At 49.2% G+C, this 22971-nt stretch overlaps 1 protein-coding gene across 1 annotated transcript; it reads left to right on the top strand.

The window, feature by feature from the left end:
* Positions 1-737: 737 nt before the first annotated feature.
* On the top strand, positions 738-20264 carry SLC17A9 (solute carrier family 17 member 9). The gene is given in 14 exon segments (XM_036396035.2): positions 738-832; positions 8621-8818; positions 9767-9906; positions 10538-10637; positions 11587-11717; positions 12514-12610; positions 13509-13545; positions 13547-13606; positions 15594-15681; positions 15969-16003; positions 16529-16644; positions 17048-17103; positions 17588-17617; positions 17704-20264. Coding segments are annotated over 14 exon segments (1347 nt in total). The 3' UTR covers positions 17868-20264.
* The last annotated feature ends 2707 nt before the right edge of the window (positions 20265-22971 follow it).

Below are 22971 nucleotides of genomic sequence, written 5' to 3'. Positions count from 1 at the left end.
ACCTTGCTCAGGCTGTGCGGGAGCTCCTCCATCCTTTGCTCACCCGAAGTTTTGCCGTTCCAGCTTCCAGGCTGCAATCGGCCACAGCATCACCTGAACGATGCCTCAACAAGGCTCCTCCAGCCTGCTCGTTCATGATCTTTAAGTGAGTCACGAGTCCCTTTGTTGCGGACTGAGATAAGCATCATTTCAATTATTTATTTCCACAAAGGAGTTTGATTATCTCTTTCAGATACAGCAAGGCAGCGCCTCTATCCAACAGACATAAATCAAGCTGTAACACCACTCATCCCTATTTAGTTTATCTTCGGAAGCGAAGGTTATACTCGCTTCTAATCCTTAAAAAGCAGAAGCAGAGACTTTTCTGCCGGCAAACCCATGAGAGCAGCGGGAGCAGGGAGCGATTCCCTGCCCAGGTACGGGAGCAGAAGGACAGATCCCGCTCCGTCCCCTCTTTCCGTGCCCTCGCTGTGCCCGCTGGGGGTGTCAGCAATGACCGGAGCAGAGTGAACGAGCAGAGCCCCGCGGTTCGCCGGGGCCGGCACCTGCCCCTCCGGAGCCCTCCGGTTCCGCGGCTGCCGGGGCCGGCAGAGCGGCACCGGCACCGGGCCGGGCGGGACTTCCCGGCGCGGCGGGCGGGGGCGGCGGGAGGCGCTGACACGTGGCCGCGGCCCGGCGGGGGAGGGAGCGGCGGCGGGGCCGCGATGTGAGCCGGGGAGGCGGAAGGCGCTGCCCGCATGGCCGCGGGGGGCGGCGGCAGGAATGCGCCCCCGGGCAGCGGCCCCCGCGACGGCATGAGGCGGGATGGCGGCATCGAGCCCTACTGGTCCAGGTAAGGCTGGAGCCTCTCCCGCTCCCGGGGAAGCCGCTCCGCTGCTGGCGGCGCTCTCCGGGACTCGCCGGTGCCCTCCCCGCATCCTCGGTCCCCGCAGCTCCCGGGAAGGATGCGGCTCCGGGATGGAGGCGGTCGGGCGGCCCGCAGCGCTCCCGGAGAGGCGATTCCGGAGGAGCTTGGTGCTCCCCGTCGGACCGGGACCCTCCTGTCCCTGTCGCGCTGCTGCCCTCGGGAGAGATACGGTCCCGCCGCCCCGAGCGGTTCCCGCTGTCTCGCTCCTCCGGACTGCCGCAGGGAGGGTAGAAAGAAGGGGGAAGATAGGGAATTACTGTGAAAAACAAGGGGAAAAAAAAAAAAACAAAAACCAACTATTGAGCTTATTTCTGGCCTGTAATCAGTGAATTAAACACAAAACCGCTATGAGGTTCTTATCGAAGTGTTCCAGTGGGGATGTTTGTACTGGCGATAGTCATTCATTGAGATAAAGTCTGGAATAGGAGCTGGGCAGCAAGCTAGACAGCCTGAACTGCTCTTGATGCAAAGTCATTAAAATACTTAAAATGCAGTTAAACCCCCAGTGAGCGCCTCTAACAGCAGGGGCACAGGCAGAGGCAGGGTGATCCAGTGTCCGGTGCTGCTCCTCTCTGCCTCCCTGACAAATTCATCCAGCACCAAGACCTCAGGATCAGCCCCTTTTCCCATCTGAGGTGGAGTGAGATGGTGATTCCAAAGTACCAGTGGGGCAGCTGGAATTCATGGTCTGAGGCTTTTCCAAGCTGGGAGCCCCTGGACTCCCTGTGCTTGAGAAATCTGGCTCGGTTTCAGCTGCTGATGTGTGGCTGCCGCCGTGGTGCCCAGCCCTGGGGCTCCCCCCTTCCCCTCGCCTTGGGGTCACACTGCGGTGACAGCCGCAGGACGGACGGGTGGCACCCGTGCCAAAGCACAGGGACACGGGGCCAGGGCAGGGATTGCCCCTGGATGAGTTGGTGTTTCTCGTCCGTGGCTCTCTGCAGGGGCAGCAGGCTCTGAACTGCTGTCCCGAGGGGGAATCCTGCACTCACAGATTGGGATGTCTCATCAAATCCACGCTCACTCTGAGTAACGGGGTGGGTCTTAAAGAAGACCTTTGGCACAGAGGCGCTTAACATTTGAAGGTTTTTTCCCCCCAAAGCACTTAGGAAAATTCCTTCTCTGTCTCCCCCTTGCTAACTTTTCCCTAAGTCTTTGAGAAGTGGGAGTGGTGGGACCTCACACCGGATTTTCATGAGGAAAAACTTTAGTTTATAGGCTTCTCCTCTAGGAAAAAAACAAAAAAAAAAAACAAGAAAACATTTGACCAGAACAAGCTCTCCTGTTTCTCAAATCTCTTCGGAAAAATGCAAAACATAGATAACACTTTCCAAAACAAAAGTGATGAAAACAGCCTGTTGATCGAGACAGACATTTTAAGTGATTCTGACCATGCTAAGTGCTGCTAATAATTGAGAGAATCCCGTTAATGGGAAGGAGCAGCCGGATAACCCTAAGGCACCTCAGATCATTATCTATATTGCTGTAGTTCACAGCAGCTGAGATCGTGTCCCCATTGTTTAATGTAGACACAGAGGTGGTCACAACCCTTCTTTAGGAAGATTTTATGGAGGTTTTATGGCCTAAAAGTAAACTGGGCAGGCGGAGGTTGAGTAAGGAGGAGCAAAAAGGGGGAATGAGCCGCCAGATCATTGGAGCAGGTTTGTCAAGTTGTATCAAGTACCTCATTGGGTGAAGTGAATTTGGTGGACAATTTGTGAACAGTATATGCAAATAAATAACTTTCATATATTCCAAGTAGTGAGTTACTGCCATGGGGACAAGGTCTTATCAAGTGGGGGAAGTGACATGGGTTCTCTTTTCATGCTCCAACAAAAGACATGCCAGGCAGCCTTCCAAGATCTGTCACTGCAAGGAGAGATAAAAAGTTATCTTGGCAGGTTTATTTTTCCATCTTTGTTCATGCTCCTTCTTCTTTTGTCCTCCCTTTTTCCAACTGGCTTCTCCTTCCTCTTCCACTCTTCTTGCCTTGTGTTTTCTCCTGCCTGCCTTTCCCAAACTTTTCTGCAGGTTTCCAATGGCTCCATTATCACACATCTCTTCCAAGAACAGCACTTGGCGATTTCTGTTTGGGGCTTGAAAAAGCCCTCATGCTTATGAGGCACATCTGGACAGTTAGAGAGCATTTCTTAATGATGATCCTGACATGCCAAAGCAGAACCCCTTGGGCAGAGGATGTGTTTAAACATTTCTGGTTTGACTGAGGGAAGACCAAAGCAGTGAAAAGAGAAATCAGTTGCTGAAGGCTGCACACAAAGCCACCAGCAGATCCAGCACTGGATGTGGGGCTCACAATTTGGATGGTGCCTCCAGGAGAGAAAAGCAGCATGAAAAACTCACTGTGCCCTGGGAAAGCAAATGACTCCAGAAGCCACTCTGCATCTCCCAGCCTCCGGCTACACCTGAAGACAAGGGGTGATTATAAAAGTTTCTTTAAGCTCCAGAGATAAAAGGAGTCTTACCCCTGGCCACAGGCTGATCTCCAGTCACCTGATCTTTGCCCAGAGACAACAGTCAGTTGTTTCTTCTGAGTTCTGTGCCCCTCATCTTTTATCAACATAATGTTGCAGCTTTAGTTGGTTATTTGGGGTATTTTTAGTGGTTGGGATATTTGTTTTACAAGTTCCTCACCCCGGGTTTAATAGTGACCTTGCTGAGAACTTTTTTCACATGGAAAACATAAGCAGGGCACACATTTCATTCCTGACTGATCCATGTATGCCCTCAGATCAGTGTGCAAAGCATGCCTCTGCTTTATTATAATGTTTTCTCACCACCTCCACCTGGACTCAACAACTACTTCCAGCTCATATGAGCTGCTGAAATTTAATTTCATCTTTGCTTTTGCCGAAAGCAAGAAATGAAGAGAGGGAATAAACCCAGAGCTCGTTTGCTGAACACCACTTTGTTGCCATCTGCAGCTCTGTGGAGGGAGCTTGAGCACAGGAGGCAGACAGGAAGCCAGCAGCTTTCCCAGGAAAAAAAGCCCTGTGTCCTCTGTGCTGCTCTTGTTGGCTGCTAGCTGGATTGGGAAAAAAAAAAAATCCAACAAGTCTCCCCTAAACCCCAAAGCTAGTTTTGACAGTGACAAATCATTAGCTTGGAGCTGGTCTAGAGCATGACAAAATCTGCTTGAGGAGTGGGGGGAGAAATTACTCCAAGCCTCTCTCTTGACAAGCATGTTAGATTTTGAAGGAGAGATTGTTGAGAAAGACAAAGAATGAGAAGTGAAAGGACTGTCAAACAGGGTTAAAAATAACAACCTGGGCATTATCTCCTGGCACAGGGGTGTCTGCATGGCTGCTGTGTTGGTGCCACGTCAGTCAGTCCTGCTCGTGGTGGAGATGATTGTAAATTAAAGCTATAGGCAGGGAAGCTGGAGAAGAGTGTTTTTGAAGGAGGATGATCCCGTGGGCCTGGGAATGGGTGATGAGGGAAGTGTGGACACACCATGGTTGACAGGGGGACCACAGGCACCAGCTGCCAGTGCTGGGGACATTCCCCTGGGTGGGGGTGGCCGCAGCTTGGGCTGCTGGGTGTGCTGTGTTTGGAGCTGGTGGCGTGGCTGGGAGCTCAGTACCAGCGTGTGGGCTCACCCCCATTCTGCCCTGGGCTTCTGCCAGGGCCTGGGGAGTGTCCCCTGCTGGTGGCTGGGACAGCGGGAGGGCTGGGGGCACAGGGGGTGACGGCACTGATGTGCTCTCTGTGCATCTCCCAGGAGCTGTTTCTGATCTCTCTCTAGAGAGGGGAACTGAGGTAGAGATGCCCTCCCTGGGAGGTGGGTGTTGTGCTCTGCTGATGGTCCCTGTGCCCATCCTGTGCAGATCAGGAGCTGCAGTTCCCAGTTCTTCTTCTAGTTAAGGAAAACACCCACAGATATTGCAGATGGCTTCTGGCCAAGAGCTGTTGCTGGGACAGGCTGTTCGTAGTCATGCTGTCTAACACAGCTCTCTTAGCACCTGAAAATACCTGGAGGTCCTGACTCGTGCCTTGGAGGGGCTAAACTGGGATGTAATTGACAGCCTGAACCCCAGAGAGTCCATCTCAACAGTGACCTGAGTGTCTGCCAGAGCCCTGCAGACCGGGGCAAAGGAGGGAGGCGAGTCAAGAGAAATAAAAGTTGAATAAATATTTGCTCTGTGGCATCTATTGGAGAAATTCCTCCAGCAGGAAAACACACTGCAAATAAAGATACCCTGTGCTGCTGGCCCTGCTTGCACTGCCAGACAGCTCAGCTTGCTTTTGCCCCTTTGGGGATCTCAGGCATCCTTGAAAAATCCATCCTAACCACTGTGCCCTGACTGGGGGATCCATTTGGTTGGTGGGAGCTGGGTCTCAAGGAAATCAGGGGATGCTTGGAAGCAAAGCCATTTCCACCCAGTGTCCAAGGCTGCATTTGGAGGAGGAGAACCAAGGGACATCAGACAGGGCTGCTCAAAAAGCCACCCAGGAAGAGTCATAAGGGCTTGGGCTAATTATAGTCTGAGTGGTGGTTGGAGGTTTGTGAAATAGGAAGTGTTTCTGGCTGCATGGCTGCTTTGCTCAGTGAGAGAGTCTCGGTGATGTGCAGGAGGGGATGCACCTGCAGTGCCTGTCTCTTGTGGGGAGGAGGGGACTGCACGCCAGGCTGGGCACTGAGGAGCCACTGCCATCACTCAGCACCAGATTACATCAGTTTGGTGGCTCCAGAAAAACTCCAGAGATTCCCTGTCAAAGGTGTGGAGGGCTGGCCCCTCCCACAGAAGTGCCTGCCACATATAGCCAGGACTGGCCCAGGGATCTTGGTGGGGGATGCTTGGTCTGGAGGGTGAATCAGGCTGGTGGCACCAGTGGCAGCAGTGGCTGTGATTTCCTGTGCTCTGACTTAGGCTGGTTATCTGCAGCACATTCTGTCTCCCTCCCTCTCCAGGGGATGGGTTAGATTTAATCTGTTACCCCTGGTGAGGTTTCACTTCTCAGATGGCTGATGTCACCCACAAAAACTTCGGTTTGATTTGTCACTATTCCTTAGCTTTGAAAAGAGGGGTTTAATTCCTGTCTTTGTGCTAGTCCAGGTTCCTCCTGTGTAACCTCTGCTGTTGTTGTTTTGCACTGAGCAGAACGTTGAGTCATCTGCAGCCTCTGTGATAACTATAATTAGGAGAAAATGCATTTACAAAGCTCTTTCCTGTGATGCAAGCACGTCATTGTCCTTGCAGGGAAATCATTCCTGCCATGCTTCCAGGTGGGTGTGAGCAGCTACTGATTACATTTGACACTCATACTCTTTGCATGGATTTTCCTAGCTGGATGTGCTGCCTACAGAGGCAGAGGTAGTCTGAAGCCATCATTATATTCTCCACTTGTTGTGAGCATGATCCCTACTGATGTAATTAAACATAAAGGAAGAGAATATAGAGTGGAGTAGTAGTCAAAGAGAACATTGAGAGTGTGTCATACACCCAGAGATTTATTTAGTACTTTGGAATAAAAATAAAAGTCAAGAGAAAAATATATCCCTGGAGTTTTGTCAGAACATCAGTTGGAGAGGCTTCTTGAGAGAAATGGAGTAAAGAATCCTGGAGATGCTCAGGTCTTATTCTCTCCCTCTTACACCTTGTTGCAGAGTTATACAGGGTTTAGGATAAAGGAAGAACTGTTAATCTGGTAATAAAGTGCTGCTGTGCTTATCAGGATAACAGCAGGTTATTCTGAACACCCCAGAATGACTGGAGATACAGAGCTCAGCCCCACTCCAGTGAAAGCTCATAAAGGTTTCCCTTTGCTGCAAGGGAAAAGTGCAATTTACAGACTATCTTAGTGGCTAAATAATAGAAAATACCTCCACACATCACTGGCTGCTGTGCTTTACTCCATCACCTCGATTGTTGCAGGTTCAGTAGCTCAAATTTATCAGTGCTGTGCTCCTGGAGATAACAGAGATTATGGCCTTGGACTGGCAGCAGCCCATTTGGGCAGGGCAGGCAGGAGTTGTGCCTGGAAGCATCCCAGCTCTGAAAGGTTTTCCATGGCTGGTTATCCCCACCTGCCCTCTGCCTTTGGTGGGGGATTTATACCCCAAAATCTCCTGTTGTATTGTCCTGCTGGGGTTTCTCTGACCCACACATGCAGTGTCCTGGAGCCTTTGATTTCCCTGTGCTTTTCTGTGGCAGGCTGGGGTCAGTGGAGCCACTGTTCCTGGAACTGGCTGGGGCTGGTGATTAAAAACCAGCCCACCTCTGGTTTTGCAGCAAATGGAGATATGACTGAAGATAACTTCCTCTCAGGGTAAGCCCAGGAAGGGGCTCTGAGAGCATTTCCCAGCTGGTTGGAATGACTGAGGCAGGTCAAGCCCTGGGTACTCATTCCTCCAGCAAAGAGACGTGAGGTTTGCCAGTTCCTGTGTTATTCTGTGCACTCGTGCGTGTGCACAGTAACAACAGTTCCAGCCCTCTAAACACCACCTGAAACACTTCCAGTTCCTCCTGCCAGAGGTTAGCCCTGAGTTGCTTATCTGCCTTGTCAGGAAACAGCAATAAATCCATCTCCAGCAGGTTCACCTGTTCTGCTTTTCATTGTTCCTTCACCTCCCCCCTGTGAGGGCCCATTTACACCTTTACAAATGGGTTTGTGCTGTGTGGGATTAACCCACATTTATCATCATTCCACTACAGAGAAACCAGCTCTCTGTTTGATGTAAAAGGTGACCCAGGTTGTTTCCCACATGGAGGGTGGGTGTGTTTAGCAGGGTGGAAAGCCCAGAGGTTACTGCCCTGGTACAGTGAATTCCCCTGGAGCACAGAGTCTGTTAGCTCAGTGCTTTGTGCTCTGGCCTCTGGGCAGAGAAATAATCAAACACAAATAGTACCAATAGTGGGTGTTCTTACTCAGCTTTTAACTCTGTAATTCACTGGCAAAGGGGGGCACCCAAAGTGGCATGGCTGAGAGAAGGCAGAGGGATTTACCTGACATTTGCAGCAAAATGTGTTTGTTTGCTCCAGAAGCCATCACTGACTTGCTTCTCACCTACTCCTGTAGGAGCCCTTTTCTTGAGGCTGAGAATTCACACCCCAGAAATATATATTCTGTTAACATATTTTGACTTTTATTATCTAAAATTTCTTGTCTGTCCAGGCTTAATTATTTTGCTTATCTCTCTGAGCTCTTCAGGCCCATCAAGTCTTGTCTCTCTAAAAAATTCCTGCATATCCCTCCTTTTTAGGATGGGTAACACAAATCACCTCCCCTGGGGAATGGGTAGAAATGCCAAATAACTAATGTCTGCTACCAAGAGGTGTGTCTCATGCAGGTGCTTCCAAGTCATGCCCTGACCTTTCCTTTGTTATCCTTAACTTTTAAAGAACAGTTTTTTGTTTGGGGGGTAAAAAAGCAAACAAACCAGGTTCCTTCCTGCCTTTCCCTCCATCTGCAGCCAGTGATGTCCAAGCAGCCCATTCCACCTTGCAGCCTGTGGACAGACATTTGCTGCTGGAGTCAAATAGTGTTTGGGATGAAGCTGGCACCATTCCTAAAAGCCAGCAGATGGGATGCACTCTGTGCCAGCACCGCTGTGCCCGGGGCACTTGTGCTGACCTTCATTTTATCCAGACAGACTCGGCTGGCAAAGCCAAGCTGACCCCCAAACCTTGGCTGTGCAGGGACCCAGGGGGCCCAGCATCCCCCTGCCCTTTCCCACCTTCCTCTCCCTCCCTGCAGGCCTGAATGCCGTGTGTGGACAGCGATGCTGCTGCTGGGGACGTGCCTGCTGTACTGTGCCCGTGTCACCGTGCCCATCTGCGCCGTGGCACTCAGCTCCTACTTCGACTGGGACAAGAAGCAGTTTGGTGTCGTGCTCAGCAGCTTCTTCTGGGGATACTGCTTGACACAGATTGTTGGAGGACACATCAGTGATCAGTACTGGAAATTATTCTCATGTTTTCTTGGTTTAATGATGCTTAGCTTGGTTTTGACGCCTCAGTTCCAGTTCCAGACCCCAGCGATGGGGTGGAGGGTCCAGTGTGTCCATGGGGAGAAGCTCTGGCTGAGAAGGGATGTGGGGACTTTAGACTGGCCAGATAGAAGCTGTGGATGTCTCATCCCTGCAAGTGATTCTAGGATTCTGTGAATACAGCTTTTCTGATTTGATCTGCACAGGTGATCTTTGTTTTCAGTTCAGCACTTCCAGTCTTTCTGCCCTATATTCTCTTGCAGTCTTTTCTCAAGCAAGTCCCCATACACTGTTTCTATCATGTTTAGAAAAACTCTCTCCATTGTGTCATATGAATTAAAAAGCAAACAATTTCCCCAGCTGGCTGTAAGGGAGGATCTGAATCCTTACCTGCTTGAGTCCCTTTCCCCAGCCAATCTATTCTTAGTGAGAGAGCTTTTCTATGAAATCTTTTGTGAGGAGCACATGCCTGGAAGGGATGCATTATCTGTGAAGTGCACTGTGCTATTTAATTGAGGTCCTTAAGAGTTTGCAAGAAAACACCCAGAGAAACCTGAATGGTAAAAGGCAGAGCTGAGGATTGCAAAAGAGCAAATGGAAAACACCGTCACTGGTTAAGAGAAGCAGAATGCTGGAAGCAGAATGGTGGCAGCAGCTGGGCTTCCCCTCCACCACCATCAGAGAGTTGAGTGGCTCAGTGCTGTGAGATATCTGGGATCAGTTGGATGGGCAGGGCTGGCAGGAACGGGGAAGGGAAAAGGTCAGAGCTACTCCCCTAGGGCCAAGAGAAGAACAGGTTTGACCAAAAGGCTGCTCCTAAAAACAGGTTAAACTGGGAAGGGCACTTGAGTCTGTGCTGGAGGACTTTGCCCTTTTGCCCTGCTGTCTTTGATAATGTGTTTTCTGTCTTCCAGAATAGGAGGTGAGAAAGTCCTCCTCCTTTCAGCATCAGCCTGGGGGTTCCTCACAGTCCTCACCCCGCTGCTCACCCACATCACCTCAGCCCATCTGGTTTTTATGACCTCCTCCAGGTTCCTCATGGGGCTCCTGCAAGGTGAGGCCCCTGTCCTGACTGTCTGTGTGTCTGTCTGTCCAGGGGCCTCCTTGCACAGAGGCTCACGTGCAGCACATTGAGATGCAAGTCCCGTGGTTTGCAGTGCATGAACCCTTCCCATGGGTGTCTGGGCAATTCTCTGCTCAAAACAGCCTCCACATCCAGAACTTCATGGGAAAAACCAGTGACATTTCTAGAGAAAGTCACTGACAAGTCATTTCCCTGTAGAAATCTCTTTGCCAGACAGGGGCTGCTGGCTTTGGAAATCATTTCTGGTCACGTTTGGTTTTCCACCTTTTAAAACTCCTTCAAAACACTCAAAGAAAATTGGCCCTTGCCAAAACTTTTGGATAATTTGGAGTGATTTTCCTTCCCTCTTGCCAAGCTGCAGCACTGGGAAGTGCATTGGCACTGATGGATTTACAGTAGCAGTGGTGGTGATGAAAAGGGATTACGGAGAAGGCACAAAAAACCATTTGATGGCGATGGATCCACTCAGTTTATTTTATATCCCTGGTTTGAATTCACGAAAGCTTCTGCTGCTTTGTCTCAGCATTTTGCTCACTCTGGATCTTTTAAATTTGGGGTTTCTTTGCCTAACTGCTCCCTGCCTTGCTGCTGTTTCTCTCAGGGGTGTACTTCCCATCCCTGGCCAGCCTGCTGTCCCAGAGGGTCCGGGAGAGCGAGCGAGCCTTCACCTACAGCACAGTGGGGACTGGATCCCAGTTTGGGTGAGTTCAGAGGCCTCTGAGCAGCTGTGACAGCTCTGGACATCCTATCTGATGAAATGCCATTAAATAGTTGGAGGCAAAACTCACAGCCCAAAGTACGTGTGGGTCCACGGGTCCTCAAGGACTCCTGCTGCAGCTGAGGAAGCCTCAGGCAGTTGCTGTCCTGCCTGCCAAGGATTTATGTATTGTTTTCTCTTTCTTTTCAAACCAGACTTTGAAGACTGTTTGCAACATTTAATTACTATGGGAAACAGCCCAATTCAGTAGGAAGAGCCTGGCATTGGTCACCTGTCCTCTCTGATAGATGGGAAGAATAGAACTTCTCCACCTCTGCTGATCTCCATCAGAATTTCCTTTCTAAATGGGAAGGTTGCTTAAAAGCTGAATAGAAATATCACTGTGTTGAATCACTTAGTTTTCCAATGTTCTCATTTCTTTTGCTGCTTTAAACATTCTCTGGGATACTGCACACCACCAACCTCCTTTTCTTTCCCCAATGACCATTTTTCAGTGAGAGGCAGGTGAGGGTAAGGTCCCTTTGGGATTTCTCCTGCCACTGAGGATCTGGCCTGAGATGCCACTCAGGGAACAGGACAGGTTGCACAGGTGGGACTGGTGGCAGCACCCACACATGCAGTGACTGAGAAATTCTCCCTGTGAGGGTGCTGAGGCCCTGGCACAGGGTGCCCAGAGCAGCTGTGGCTGCCCCATCCCTGGAAGTGTCCAAGACCAGTTTGGATGGGGTTTGGAACAACCTGGGACAGTGGAAGGTGCCCCTGCCCATGGCAGGAGGTGGAACAAGATGAGCTTTAAGGTCCCTTCCAACCCAAATAATTTTAGGGTTCTGTGGTTCAGTGACAGCAGTGTTGACCCCAGGGACAGTCTCCCATCAATGTGCTCAGTCTGAGCTCTCAGCCAGGCCAGTAAATCTGAGTGCTTTCCCTTGCAGAACTCTGCTGATTGGTGGTGCAGGATCTCTCCTCCTGGACTGGTACGGCTGGGAAAGTGTTTTCTACTTCTCTGGTTTGCTCACTCTGCTCTGGGTTTATTGCACCTGCAAATACCTCCTGAGTGAGAAAGGTGAGTCCAGATCCCTGGGGCTGCCAGTGCTCCCAAGGATCTGGGAACAAAGTGATTCCATTATTTTTGCAATTCCTGTGTGTTTCCCAGATCATGCCTGGTTTTACACAAAGGCCTTTTGCTCAGATGTGTTCTGTAACACACGCTGTGTCTCACCCAAGATCCCCAACCCAAAAACCAGGATTTGAGCTCTTGCAATGCTGATTTCCTATTTCAAGTCCCACGCTGGATTATATCATTGCTGAGAGCCTGATCTGGCTCCTCAGTACTCTTTAAGCACCAGTGAAAACACAAACCAGAGCATGATCTTCAAAGTGGATTAAGCTAAAGCAGGACAAGATACTTACTCCAAACTAAGAGCATCTACACACAGAGCTTTTAAAAACCAGTTAATCCACAATATCTCTTCCCAAATAACTGCCTAGGAGTAATTCCACATATGGACAAACCATTACACCTGGCTACAGCATTATTAGGTGAGTGTGGTATGTAGGATCTGAGCTCACTGGAAGCTGGGTGTGTGTCTGGTGCTGCACAGAATCCAAACCCAGTCCGTACCAAGGGACTTCTGTTTCATTATAAAAGATATAAAACACATGGGTGAAGGTGGCTGGATGGGGAGGGGTGTGGAAAAAATTTGGTCAGTGTAGCAAGGTGTTTCCATGAGCACTCAAGGCTGGTAGAGCCAAAAAACCAAGGGCTAGAAGGAGATTACAAGTGGTTGTACAGCAGTGTCCCAGGGCTGCACAGGTAATTACTGACCACAGCTTTCCTTGGGCTGTTTTCTTCCCTGCAGAACTCACCATCCCCATGAACTGTTTAACAAGAGGCCTCTCAGTGCCCAAGCAGACCAAAGTTCCCTGGAAGCAGCTGTTCAGGAAGGCACCAATCTGGTAGGCAGCTGCATGCATTGGCCAGGCTGGCAGCATCCTCTCTTTTCTCCTCTCTGGGCTTATTTCTCCTGCCTCTGTGGTTTTTGTCCACTTACTTATATATTTGAGAAGCAGAACCAGTTTTCTCATTCCTTCAGTATAAATAAAGAGCTGCAAAGGTAAGCTTGGCAAAGGTGGTTTATGTTCTGTCCACAGGGCTGTCAGCCTCGAATGTTGCTGGCAAATCTTTCTCCTTCCCAGGCTGTTCCCCCTGGATGAGTCCTGTGCTCCTCCAGAGTGATATTTTCCACGGGTCTTGTTGGAAATGCTGATTGTAATGGGCTCCTAACAAGTGCTGCTCAGGAGCCCTGGGTGGCACGGGCTGAGTTCTCATTGCTGCCAAACATCTTTTTAATGGCCATTTTCCCTTTGGGATGCTGCAGTGGGTACTGAAACCCATCCAAGCTGTTCCCAAGGGCTGTTTTAAGGCGAGGAGGAGGAGGAGGAGGATGATGGGGCTGCAGAGCAGCAAACCCATTCCTGCCTTGAATAACAATGGAGCTGATAACAAATCCCTAGAAAACCCTAAACACTTCTCAGAGCAGGAGGGTTCTTGCAGGGCTGGAAGGGAAATGCAGTGGCATAATTAGCGCCTCAATTAACCTCTCCTGGCCCCGGGGCTGTGCGGTGGGGCAGCAAGGACCAGCAAGGAGAAAGCTGAAAGCAGTGACAATCTGAAGCTGAAAATCAGCTGGAGCTGAAAATCTCTGACGACAATCTCAGGAAGGCGAAAGGAGCAGCTCTCCATGACAAAAATCTCCGGGGTTTCTGTTGGGAGCTGACCCCTGGAGTGCCCTTCCTTTCCCAGGCAGCATGACCTGTCCCTGCTGATTGTTTCCTCTCAGCTGTGTATTTGCAGGGCTGTCATCATCGCCCAGCTCTCCACGGCCAGCACCGTTCTTCACCCTGCTCTCCTGGCTGCCGACTTTCTTTAAGGAAACTTTTCCAGACTCCAAGGTGGGTTGGCTCCAAAGCAGAGGCATTGCTGTTCCAAGGAGGCTGTGCTGGGTGCCTGCCAAAAGGGGGTGGAGGTGAGGAAGATGATGGCAGAGGGATTTGGTGAGAGCACACTGGGAGGCAGGAGGAGGTGGGAGGTTTCCCTGTGGGGTTTGGAGCTGTGGCACCTCTGCTCATGCTTTGGAGATCTCTCCAGATTGCAGAGGCTGGTTTCTAGCTGCTTGTTTAGGGATGATGAAGGATGTAGGGAAGAGCAGGTTTTATTGGGTTTTAGACTGTTTTTCTTCTGAGAAAAAGATAATTTTTCAACTAGCACAAAGCTCATGACATTATGCTGTTGCAAATAAGCACCATTCACTCCTAATATTTTTACAGGGTTTTTAACTGGACTAACATTGTACAGCTCAGGCCTGCCTGTGAAAATTACAATTACCATTAATAACAATAATGTGCACTTCAAAAATACTACAAAAGCTTCCCTCTCCTCAGCACAAATGATAATCCCATTTTTCAAAAAGCCAGGCAGTACTGATCTGGGCTGAGAGCTGGCATTTTCATCTTGTTCTCAGAAACTCAGTCTCCTCCACAATGGCTCTGTTAGCTTTTTACAATTTCCAGAGCTGCTTACAAATGCCTTTTCATATTACATATGTAAAGCTCTTTATGGCATACTTGATATTTATATTAAAATCATGTGTTAAACCAGCAAACATATTGTTGTGACAAGATCTGTGCACCTCGAGTAATGTGCTTGTGCAGCAGTAATTTACCATCTGTTAAGCATTATATCATGGTGCCCTTATGTAAGATGCTCTATAGAGTGCTCCTGCAGCTGATAATCGTTTTGTGCAGTTTAAAACGGGCTGAGGCTGCTTGATTTTAAAGGATGGCTCAGGATCCCTACTGTGGGTAACCTGTGTCACCTGCTGGCCAAAATCCCTTGCTGCAGGTGAGCTGGGCAGCTGCCCGTGGCCACCTGAGTGAAGGTGATGGAGGGTTTGGCTCAGGGTGATGGGCTGTGGGATGGGACAAGGCTGGGGTTGATGTGCTGAGCTGCTGCCAACAGACAGCACCACCCCACAGAGCCCATGGGCTAACATTGTCGAAAATGACCCAGACCCAGATTTCAAAGGCATGGAAAGATGCAGATGGACCCTGGTGTGATTTCCAGGAGCATCTTTAACAGGATTATTCGAGCCCAAGATCATTCAGGCCTCCCACACAGCCCAAAGCCAGACAGGAAGGGGAGATGCCCCCACAGGGTGATGGGCTCTGAGCAAAGGGGGAGATGCTGGGGGTGGTGGGTGCATGGATGGATGAGTGGGTTCCACCAGCTGAGATGAAATCCAGCCTAGCCCATGCTGATTTCAGCTCCTGTGGGATCTGGGCACCAAAGTGCCCCTGAGCAGCTGTAATCCAGCTGACCACTAATGGTCTGTGATTACAGCTGCAGCTCACTTAATTGAAAATGGGCCGAAGGATGTTGGTACTCATAATGTTACCTAATCCTGCCATTAGAAAATCCAGCTCTGCTCCCTCAGCCTCACACAGTAATGCTGCTAATGAGCTGGAAGCTGCTGGAAATTTTGCCAGCAGCTCTGCTGAGGACCCACAGGAAACCCACACTGAGCTTCCCAGGGCTCTGTGGCTGCCCACCACGTCATCTTGCTGAGCAGTGAACTTTGCCATGTCTAATCCCTCTTTCCCAGACTTTTCTGCCTCTCCTCTGGATGCAGCATTGCTGGGGAAGAAGGAAAGACAAAAATCTGCAAATGCTGCAGGCTGTGATGCATCTGCTCCCTCACAGAGCTTGGAGTGGGGCACAGGGCAGCTGGGAGCTGGCTCTGCCAAGGGGGTGCAGGTGCTGAAACAAGTCCTGAGTGCTTCATTATTTCTTTTTTCTACAGGTAAACTGTGGACTGTCAAAATATTTGCAAAAAAACTCAGCTCTGACAACAAATCTCTCTTGGTTTTCCCTCCTTTTCAGGGCTGGGTGTTTAATGTAGTCCCCTGGCTGGTTGCAATTCCGACGAGCTTGTTCAGTGGATTTCTGTCTGATCATTTAATTAGTCAAGGTGAGAGCTCTCTATGGCTTTTCCTCAGCTCTTATGGGATGTGGGAGGAGGAGGGCTTGTTGGTAGGGGGGAGACCCAGCAAATAAACAATGTGAGGTTCTGATATAAAGCAGAATAAATTGTCCAGTGTCCAAATCCCATCAGTGTGTTTGGGGCTCTCTTTGACCTCATTCACAATATCCACGTGGAGATGACATCTGGGCATCTGAAATCTACTTATGTTGTAGTTTCCTGGCTGGACAACAAGGTGAGCTGTGCTTAACTCCAAGTGTCTCTTTCTTCTCCAGGGTACAGAACCATCACCATCCGCAAGTTCATGCAGGTAAGAGAGCTGGAGCTGTGGCAGAGGTACCTGAGTTACCACTTAAACTCTGATTATGTGGCAGACTAGACCTTGCATGGAGCTGGGTTAGGGATTATGGATGGAAACAGCATTTTCTGCCTTTGCACATTACACAGGATGTGTGAAAGGACATCTAGAGGAAAACCCTAGCTGGGGAACAGAGCCTGGATTAATGGCAGCATTGAGCACAGGGAGTGCTCTGGAGGGGTTTTCTTGCACAACCTGTCCCTGGTCATCCCAAATGACCCCTTAGGTACTGAGGAAGTAGCAATACAAGGGTGAGCAGAAATAGAAATGCTGGGTGAGAACACAGTGTATCCTCTGATCTGCAGCATCACATCCCTCTGGACACACCTCTGGCACAGAAGGACATTGGGGGGGAAAAAGGAGCACAAGGTGCACACAAACTCATGGCATTGGAAAAGGGAACAGTTTGTTCGTGGCAGGAGTTGCTTTCTTCTTGCAGAAAACGTGCTGTGGTGTTTAATTTTCCCTTTTTTCCAGGTCATTGGCTCTGGTGTCTCAAGCATTTTTGCTTTGTGCCTGGGCCAGACCTCCAGTTTCTGCAAAGCAATAGTGTTTGCCTCAGCCTCTGTTGGACTGCAGACCTTCAACCACAGGTGAGGAGAGCCATGGGGACCCTCAGCTCCCCTGCACGTTTGGCATTTTGGGGTCTTGGAGGAGACCTGGCTGTGAGAACAAGAACTGGCACTTGCCTGAGCTTTGTTTTTGGGACCCTGTGAGGCTGGTGGAGTTTGGAAATAATCCAGCAAACCTCTAGCATGGAAGGGCTTGGACCAGCCAGTAGGAGGGAGATGGAGCAGGAGGGGAATTAAACACTGAACACTTTGAGTTGAATTGTTTTCCTTCTGATACCCACCTGCTTTACTCTCAGCTCTCCTGCCAGTGCTATTTCTTATCCAGGAGCTTTCCTTGTGTTTGAAAAATCAAATGTGTTAGTGATAGAAAAGCAGTCATGTTCCATTCAAGCAGCCACTGATCTCCCCCTCTGTCTCTCACCAGTGGCATTTCAGTAAACGTGCAGGACCTGGCCCCCTCGTGTGCTGGCTTGCTCTTTGGTAAGGATTCTGTGGGGTTGCTGTGCTGGAGAGGTGGGGACATGGTCAGCAGCATCAGGGTTTGAGCAGGAGCAGCTCTGGGCAGTGCCTGCCCTGTGTGTGCAGTCTCAGCTTCCTTCTGTGACAAACCTGCAGTGCTGGGGCAGGTGGCACCACCAAGGTGCCTTTGTGCCTCTCTGAGGGGCTCTGCTGCACCCAGGGCTGGGCTGGGGCTGTGTCAGTGCCCAGAGCAGCTGTGGCTGCCCCTGGAGGTGTCCAAGGCCAGGCTGGACAGGGCTTGGAGCAGGGCTTGGGGAAGGGGTCCCTGCCATGGCAGGAGGATGGAATGAGCTGAGCTTTAGGGTCCATCCCTGCTCAAACCAGTCAGTGATTCCACAGTCACAAAGGCATTTTGCCCAACATGCAGACCAGGGGTTGGTGGCAGTAATGAAACCACTCATGTCTGTGGGTTTTCACAATTTCTTTTCACACCTTTTCTTTCCAGGGGTTGCAAATACAGGAGGAGCCCTCCTAGGTAAAGTACATTCCTGCAGCTCCTCCTTTCCTCTCCCTGCAGAGGGCAGGATCCAGCCCAGAGCCTTTGCATTTTCTCCTCTGCAGGTGTCATCTGTGTGTACCTGGCTGGATACCTGATTGAGACCACTGGCTCCTGGATTTCTGTTTTCAACCTGGTGGCAGCTGTGAACAGCATTGGGCTCTGCACATTCCTCCTGTTTGGAGAGGCCCAGAGGGTGGACACAGACTCTGAGTATGTGGATCTTTAGAGATGAGCCCAAGAAGCAGCTGAAGGACAGGAGAGTGTCACATCTATGGATCATTCTTGCACAAGTGCCAAAGAACATTTTACTTTTTTTTTTTTTTAAGGTGTTTTAATGGGAAAAAATATGCTGAAACCAAGTACATAATGGGTCTGGATGAAACCCATGGGAGAAAAGAAATTTAGAGTTCATTTTTCTGCTCAGGGCTGTAGCTGGTGGCTTGCAGAGCCATCCAGCTCAACATCTCCAGTGAGAATATGGTCTGTGAGACCAGTTTGTCCCAGCTTGTGTCTCGTGGACAAATATCCTTGTGGCCAAAGCAGCTGACCTGGCCTGTCCCCCAAGGCTGCTCCTGAGGGGAGCTGCTTCTCCATGTGGGAGTGGGGCTGCCATGCTCTGCTGTGCTGTGCCACCAGGTGTCCTGTGGGGTGTGACCCCAGGAACACCCCAACGAGAGCCTGTGCCCTTAACCCCCTCGTGTGCCTTTGTTCTGCAGCAGGTACAGCCAGGTCTCCAGGGCTGTGAGGTGAATTCCAGGCTTCCCTTCAGGGCTGTGTGTGTGCCCTGGGCCATGGGGCTGTGCCAGTCCTGCTCTCACAGAGCTGGGAGAGGGCTCCAAGCCAAGCCTGGCTTTGCCCAAGGGCCCAAGGTGTCCCTTCTCTCCCTGGTGGCCTCACCCCAGCCCTGAGCCCAGGTGGACCAGCTCCACCATGAGAGCAGAGCTGAGCTGGACCCTGGGGTCAGGCTTAGCTGGGCTGGCCCAGCAGTGCAGCAGCAGCTGAGGAATTCCCTCTGGAGCTGCTTTGGGAAGTGCTGTGAATGTATGGGAAGAACTGGTCACGCTCTGTGCTGTGGATCTACAAGTCCCAGATGCTTTCTGCATGATTAGATGTGTCCTCCACGTGCTCTCAAAGCACTGAGGGAGACTTTCCAAAGAGCTTGGCATAGGCAGGTTTTGTTTCTATGTTAAGCATAAATCAAATTTCTGCATTGGGCATCCACAGGGATGTGGATCCCTGTGGTTCCCTGTGTCAGAGGGAAATACTTGGCTGTAGACACCTCTGAGCTTGAATGTCTTAAAGTTATTTATAAATATTTTAAAATTTAAGCACCAAATCCTATATTTTATGTACTTGAGGCCTGATTCTGCATGCTTGTTTTGAGTGGTACTCCCACCAAATCCAGCACTGTTTCTCAAAGAGGAGGATCTGCCAGCCTCCAGTGTTTGGTTCTGTAGGATCAATTTTAAAGATGAATTTCACATTAAAGCAATTCATTGCTTTTCCTCCAGTCCCCTGATTGCAGCCTGAAAGGATCTCTTGGGTTTCTGTAGTGCTTACCAGAAATCTCAGGCTAGGAGCAGGTTTCCCAAGGGTCTATAGCAGGAAAGCTATAGATTCAGGTGAAAAAAAAAATCCTATTATGCTCTTCCTCACCATATTTTTTTGGCCAAATTTCTTCCTGGAAGACATTTTGGAGCTGTGTAAGCTTTCTGAATGGCCTGGTTTGTAGTGAAAATACTGCCAGCCTTTTAACTGCAGAGACACTAATGGGCATCACTAATCTGAGCTGAGCCACTTACTGGGCAGAGTTAGAGATAAGGATGGCACTGCCTGATGTCTTCCCAAGAAAATAAAGAATCTATGTGGCCTGATGGGACAGAGAGATAAGAAAGTATTTTATTTTTCTCCTTCTGTGCTCTTTTTTCTCTAAAAGGCTGTTTGCCACCATAGGTACCACTCTGTATTGGGGTGCTGCAGGGCCACGAAGGCTGCTGGGAATCTTAAATCAGTAAATTGGGAAGAACAGCCAGTAACAAAAAACAAACACAAACACAGACAGGTTTGCCAAAGAGGCCTGAGGCTGTGCAGCCTGTCCATCCCTGTCAGCTTGTCCTTTGTCCAGTCTGAGCAGATTGCTTGCATGGCCTTTGCTTTAGTGACAGAAAAAAGATCCCCATGGGTTTTGTGGGGTTTTAGAGCATCTTCCCTGGCCATCTAGGAGCACAGGGAGTCAGTTCTGGTTCTCTTTGCTGGTTGCAGCATTTCTTGTGGAGGAGTTGATGGGTTTAAATCACTTACATTTGAATTAGGCTGCTTGGCCACCCCTTGGATCTGCCAGCTGGGAAATTTGGAACTGATCTTCAAAGCAAAGTGTTTGGCTGTGCCTTCTCTGTGAATCCAGCTACCATTCCAGTGAGCTGTCCAAGTTATCTGTCTCTGGGACTGGCTGATAAGTTAAATATTTGACCTACACTTGAGGCTTATGTTTCATTCTCATCACACCTCTTTGGTGAAGTATTGAAACTGTTTTATCTGTACTGTTTTTTGTTTAAGCCAAAGCTTGTGGTCTGCAAGTTTTTGCTATGGAAGGACCTAAAAAGAATAAAGGCAGTGAATCGTTTGCAAACTGTGGTTTTGCTTTGAGTGCAGAGGTGTTAATTTGTGTGATCAGTGAGGGCCAGAGGAGTATATTTGATATGATAAACTCCTGGGGGAGGCTGTGCAGCGAAAGGAGCTGGGCTGGCAGATTTTCACAGCATCCTCACGTGTACATCAGACTCAGAGTTCATCCAGCTTCATCTTCTCACTGATTTGGGAAAAATGAGTGAAAAGCTGCCTTCAGCAAAGGTGTAGACAGTAAAGCATCAGCAGGCATGGTCCAGTCTCACTTGTTAAGAGTAATGACACAAATGAAGTGATTCTTGGGTGAGGAGGGGCACACCCCACACACAGATCACCTTCCACATGGTGATCCTGCTCAAAAAAAAAAAAAAAAAAAAAAAAAAAAAAAAAATCCATTTCCACCTTTCTGTATATCCTTGCAGATAGGTTCGAGCAGATGCCAACAGAGGGAGCTGTGAGATCTGGGATGTGGCAGCTCCTGGCTGGGAGAGTGCGGAGCCCAGCCCTGGCACAGCTGGCACGGGTAGCGTGGCTGGGCTGGCACAGCTGGCACAGCTGGCAGAGCCTGGCCCTGCCCACGAGCAGCCCTGGCTGGTGGCTCTCGTGGCTGGAGCTGCCTTTGGGAGCTCCAGGATTCGCTGTCCCCGTGTTCACTTTCACCCTCACAGGGCAATTGCACAGTTACTAAAGGGAGGAGAAGTTTTGGACACGTTTCAAAAGGAGAAATAGCCATTAAATGAGTTCTAACGCCTCATCCGTAGGGTCATGTAATCGAGATAATATCTCTAAGAACTGTGGACTCCTCTAAACTTTCTCATCAATGTTCAGAAAAAAAGCCAACATGAAACTTGGTGGCATGAAAATGATGCTGAGAATAATTTACAGAGTGCAAGTTCAACTTTCCCTGTCTTTTTGCTCCCCTTACAGAGGATCAACAACCTCTGACATGCACATTTGAGGTTTTTTGACCTTTTAGGTCATTTAGGTGATTTAAAGCTTTTCAGCTCCAAGAAGCCACAGACCCACCTTAAAGCCTGCCCTATTCTTCTCCAGCTGTGCAGAGCCTGAGAGAAAAGAAGGGTTTGGTATTTTCGTCTTTTATTTTTTATTCATTATTATATATATATCTATATTTAATATATTTTCTCTCTTTTTTCCCTTTCCTTTTTTTAGTCTCTTTTTCTGCCACATTCCTTAAATTGTGAGTGTCCCAGGTTGGATCTCAGCTTTCCAGCCTGCCCTGAGCAAGCAGGGACAGGCACAGTGCAAAAGGGCCTTAAAGGCTGATCAGTGGCAGGTACCTTGTATTGCTGCTGGGGGTTGGTTTGTATTTAAGTTATTTGGGATATATTCCATAGCTGGCTGGAGACCATTAGAAGGATGCTGTTTTATTGCAGTTTGCATAACACTAAATCAATAAACACATTCAAGCAGATGGAAAGCCAAACACAGGAGGAAAGTAGCACTATTTGGAGGAGGAAAGGGATAGCAAAGAGCACTCCTTGCTGGTAGTTTTCCCTGGAAAACACAGGCAGATGCTCTCACAGCAGAGACCTGATCTAACATCCACCTGGCAGCTCCCCAGGGCCAGGACATGCCCCAAAGACAGCAGCTCTCAAAGGGCACCCAGTCCTGTAACAAGCAAAATATCACCATTTATTGCAGCCCTGACCTACTGCACAGCAAGTAATGAGGAATTTTCCATTTCAAACTTTAATGCAATAATTAAGACATCCATTAAGGTCTTTACAGTTTGGCTGCTTGTAATTAAAAATGGGGTGATGGGGGGGCAGTGGAAGGGAGTTGCAGTCCAGAGCATCAAGCTCCCAACCTGCAGCTTCTCTCTGTTTCCCTTTCTTGTCTGTTTGGTTTCTTCCTTCAAAACAATTTTTTTGGTTTGGTTTGTTACTGTCCCCTGAGCATGAAAAACACGTGAAGAACATTCTTAAGTTCCCACAAGTATAACTTGGGTTTCAAAAAGAACCCAAGTTCTTTGATATACTATTGTTTGACATACTAACCCAAGTTATTGATATACTATCAATATCTCCAAAATATTGTTCCTCCTGTGGGGCAGTTTGTGGGGGTGTCTCTGAGCAGTGCCAGGGGTTTTATGCTCCAGTTGGTTTCCAGACTGGGGTAGCTCCTGCTTACACAGTTCCTGGTGCAGGATTAAGGGTGGGGTAGGTTTTAATCCAATAATGGAATGAGATGAAACCCCCATATAAACCCACATCTTTCAAAGTGTCTCTGCTCCTGGGAGGCCAAAGTCCCATTATCCAGTAATTGGATTTGGCCTTCTAAAGCAGGACTGAAACACTGGAAAATTTTGTCCCCAAATCACCAGATTTTTGCAAAGGATTTAGAAAAATTAATGATTTGACTGAGGAAGTAGCTGCCGGAGAAGCTTTGGCTGATCCCTTGAATCCCTTCCTGAATTACTTTCCCCTGCTCTTTACAACTCCCAATATGTGGGTGACTCTCTCTTGCATCTCCAAACACAGTTCTGGGCATGATCTCGTGCAACTTTGACATTCACTATTCTCTAAAAAATTGCTTTTCATTGCAGCTCCAAAGGAGAAAAAGATTGCAATCCCACTTCCATGGAAGACAATGGAAATGTACATGTGTAGCAATTACCAGGAGGATTTTACACAAAGAATTAGCAACCTATTCATGCACGTCCTGCATTCTCATTAAAGGCA

Source organism: Molothrus ater, chromosome 17, assembly GCF_012460135.2.
Source record: "Molothrus ater isolate BHLD 08-10-18 breed brown headed cowbird chromosome 17, BPBGC_Mater_1.1, whole genome shotgun sequence".
NCBI lineage: Eukaryota > Metazoa > Chordata > Aves > Passeriformes > Icteridae > Molothrus > Molothrus ater.
This window is presented reverse-complemented; position numbering and strand designations above follow the sequence as displayed.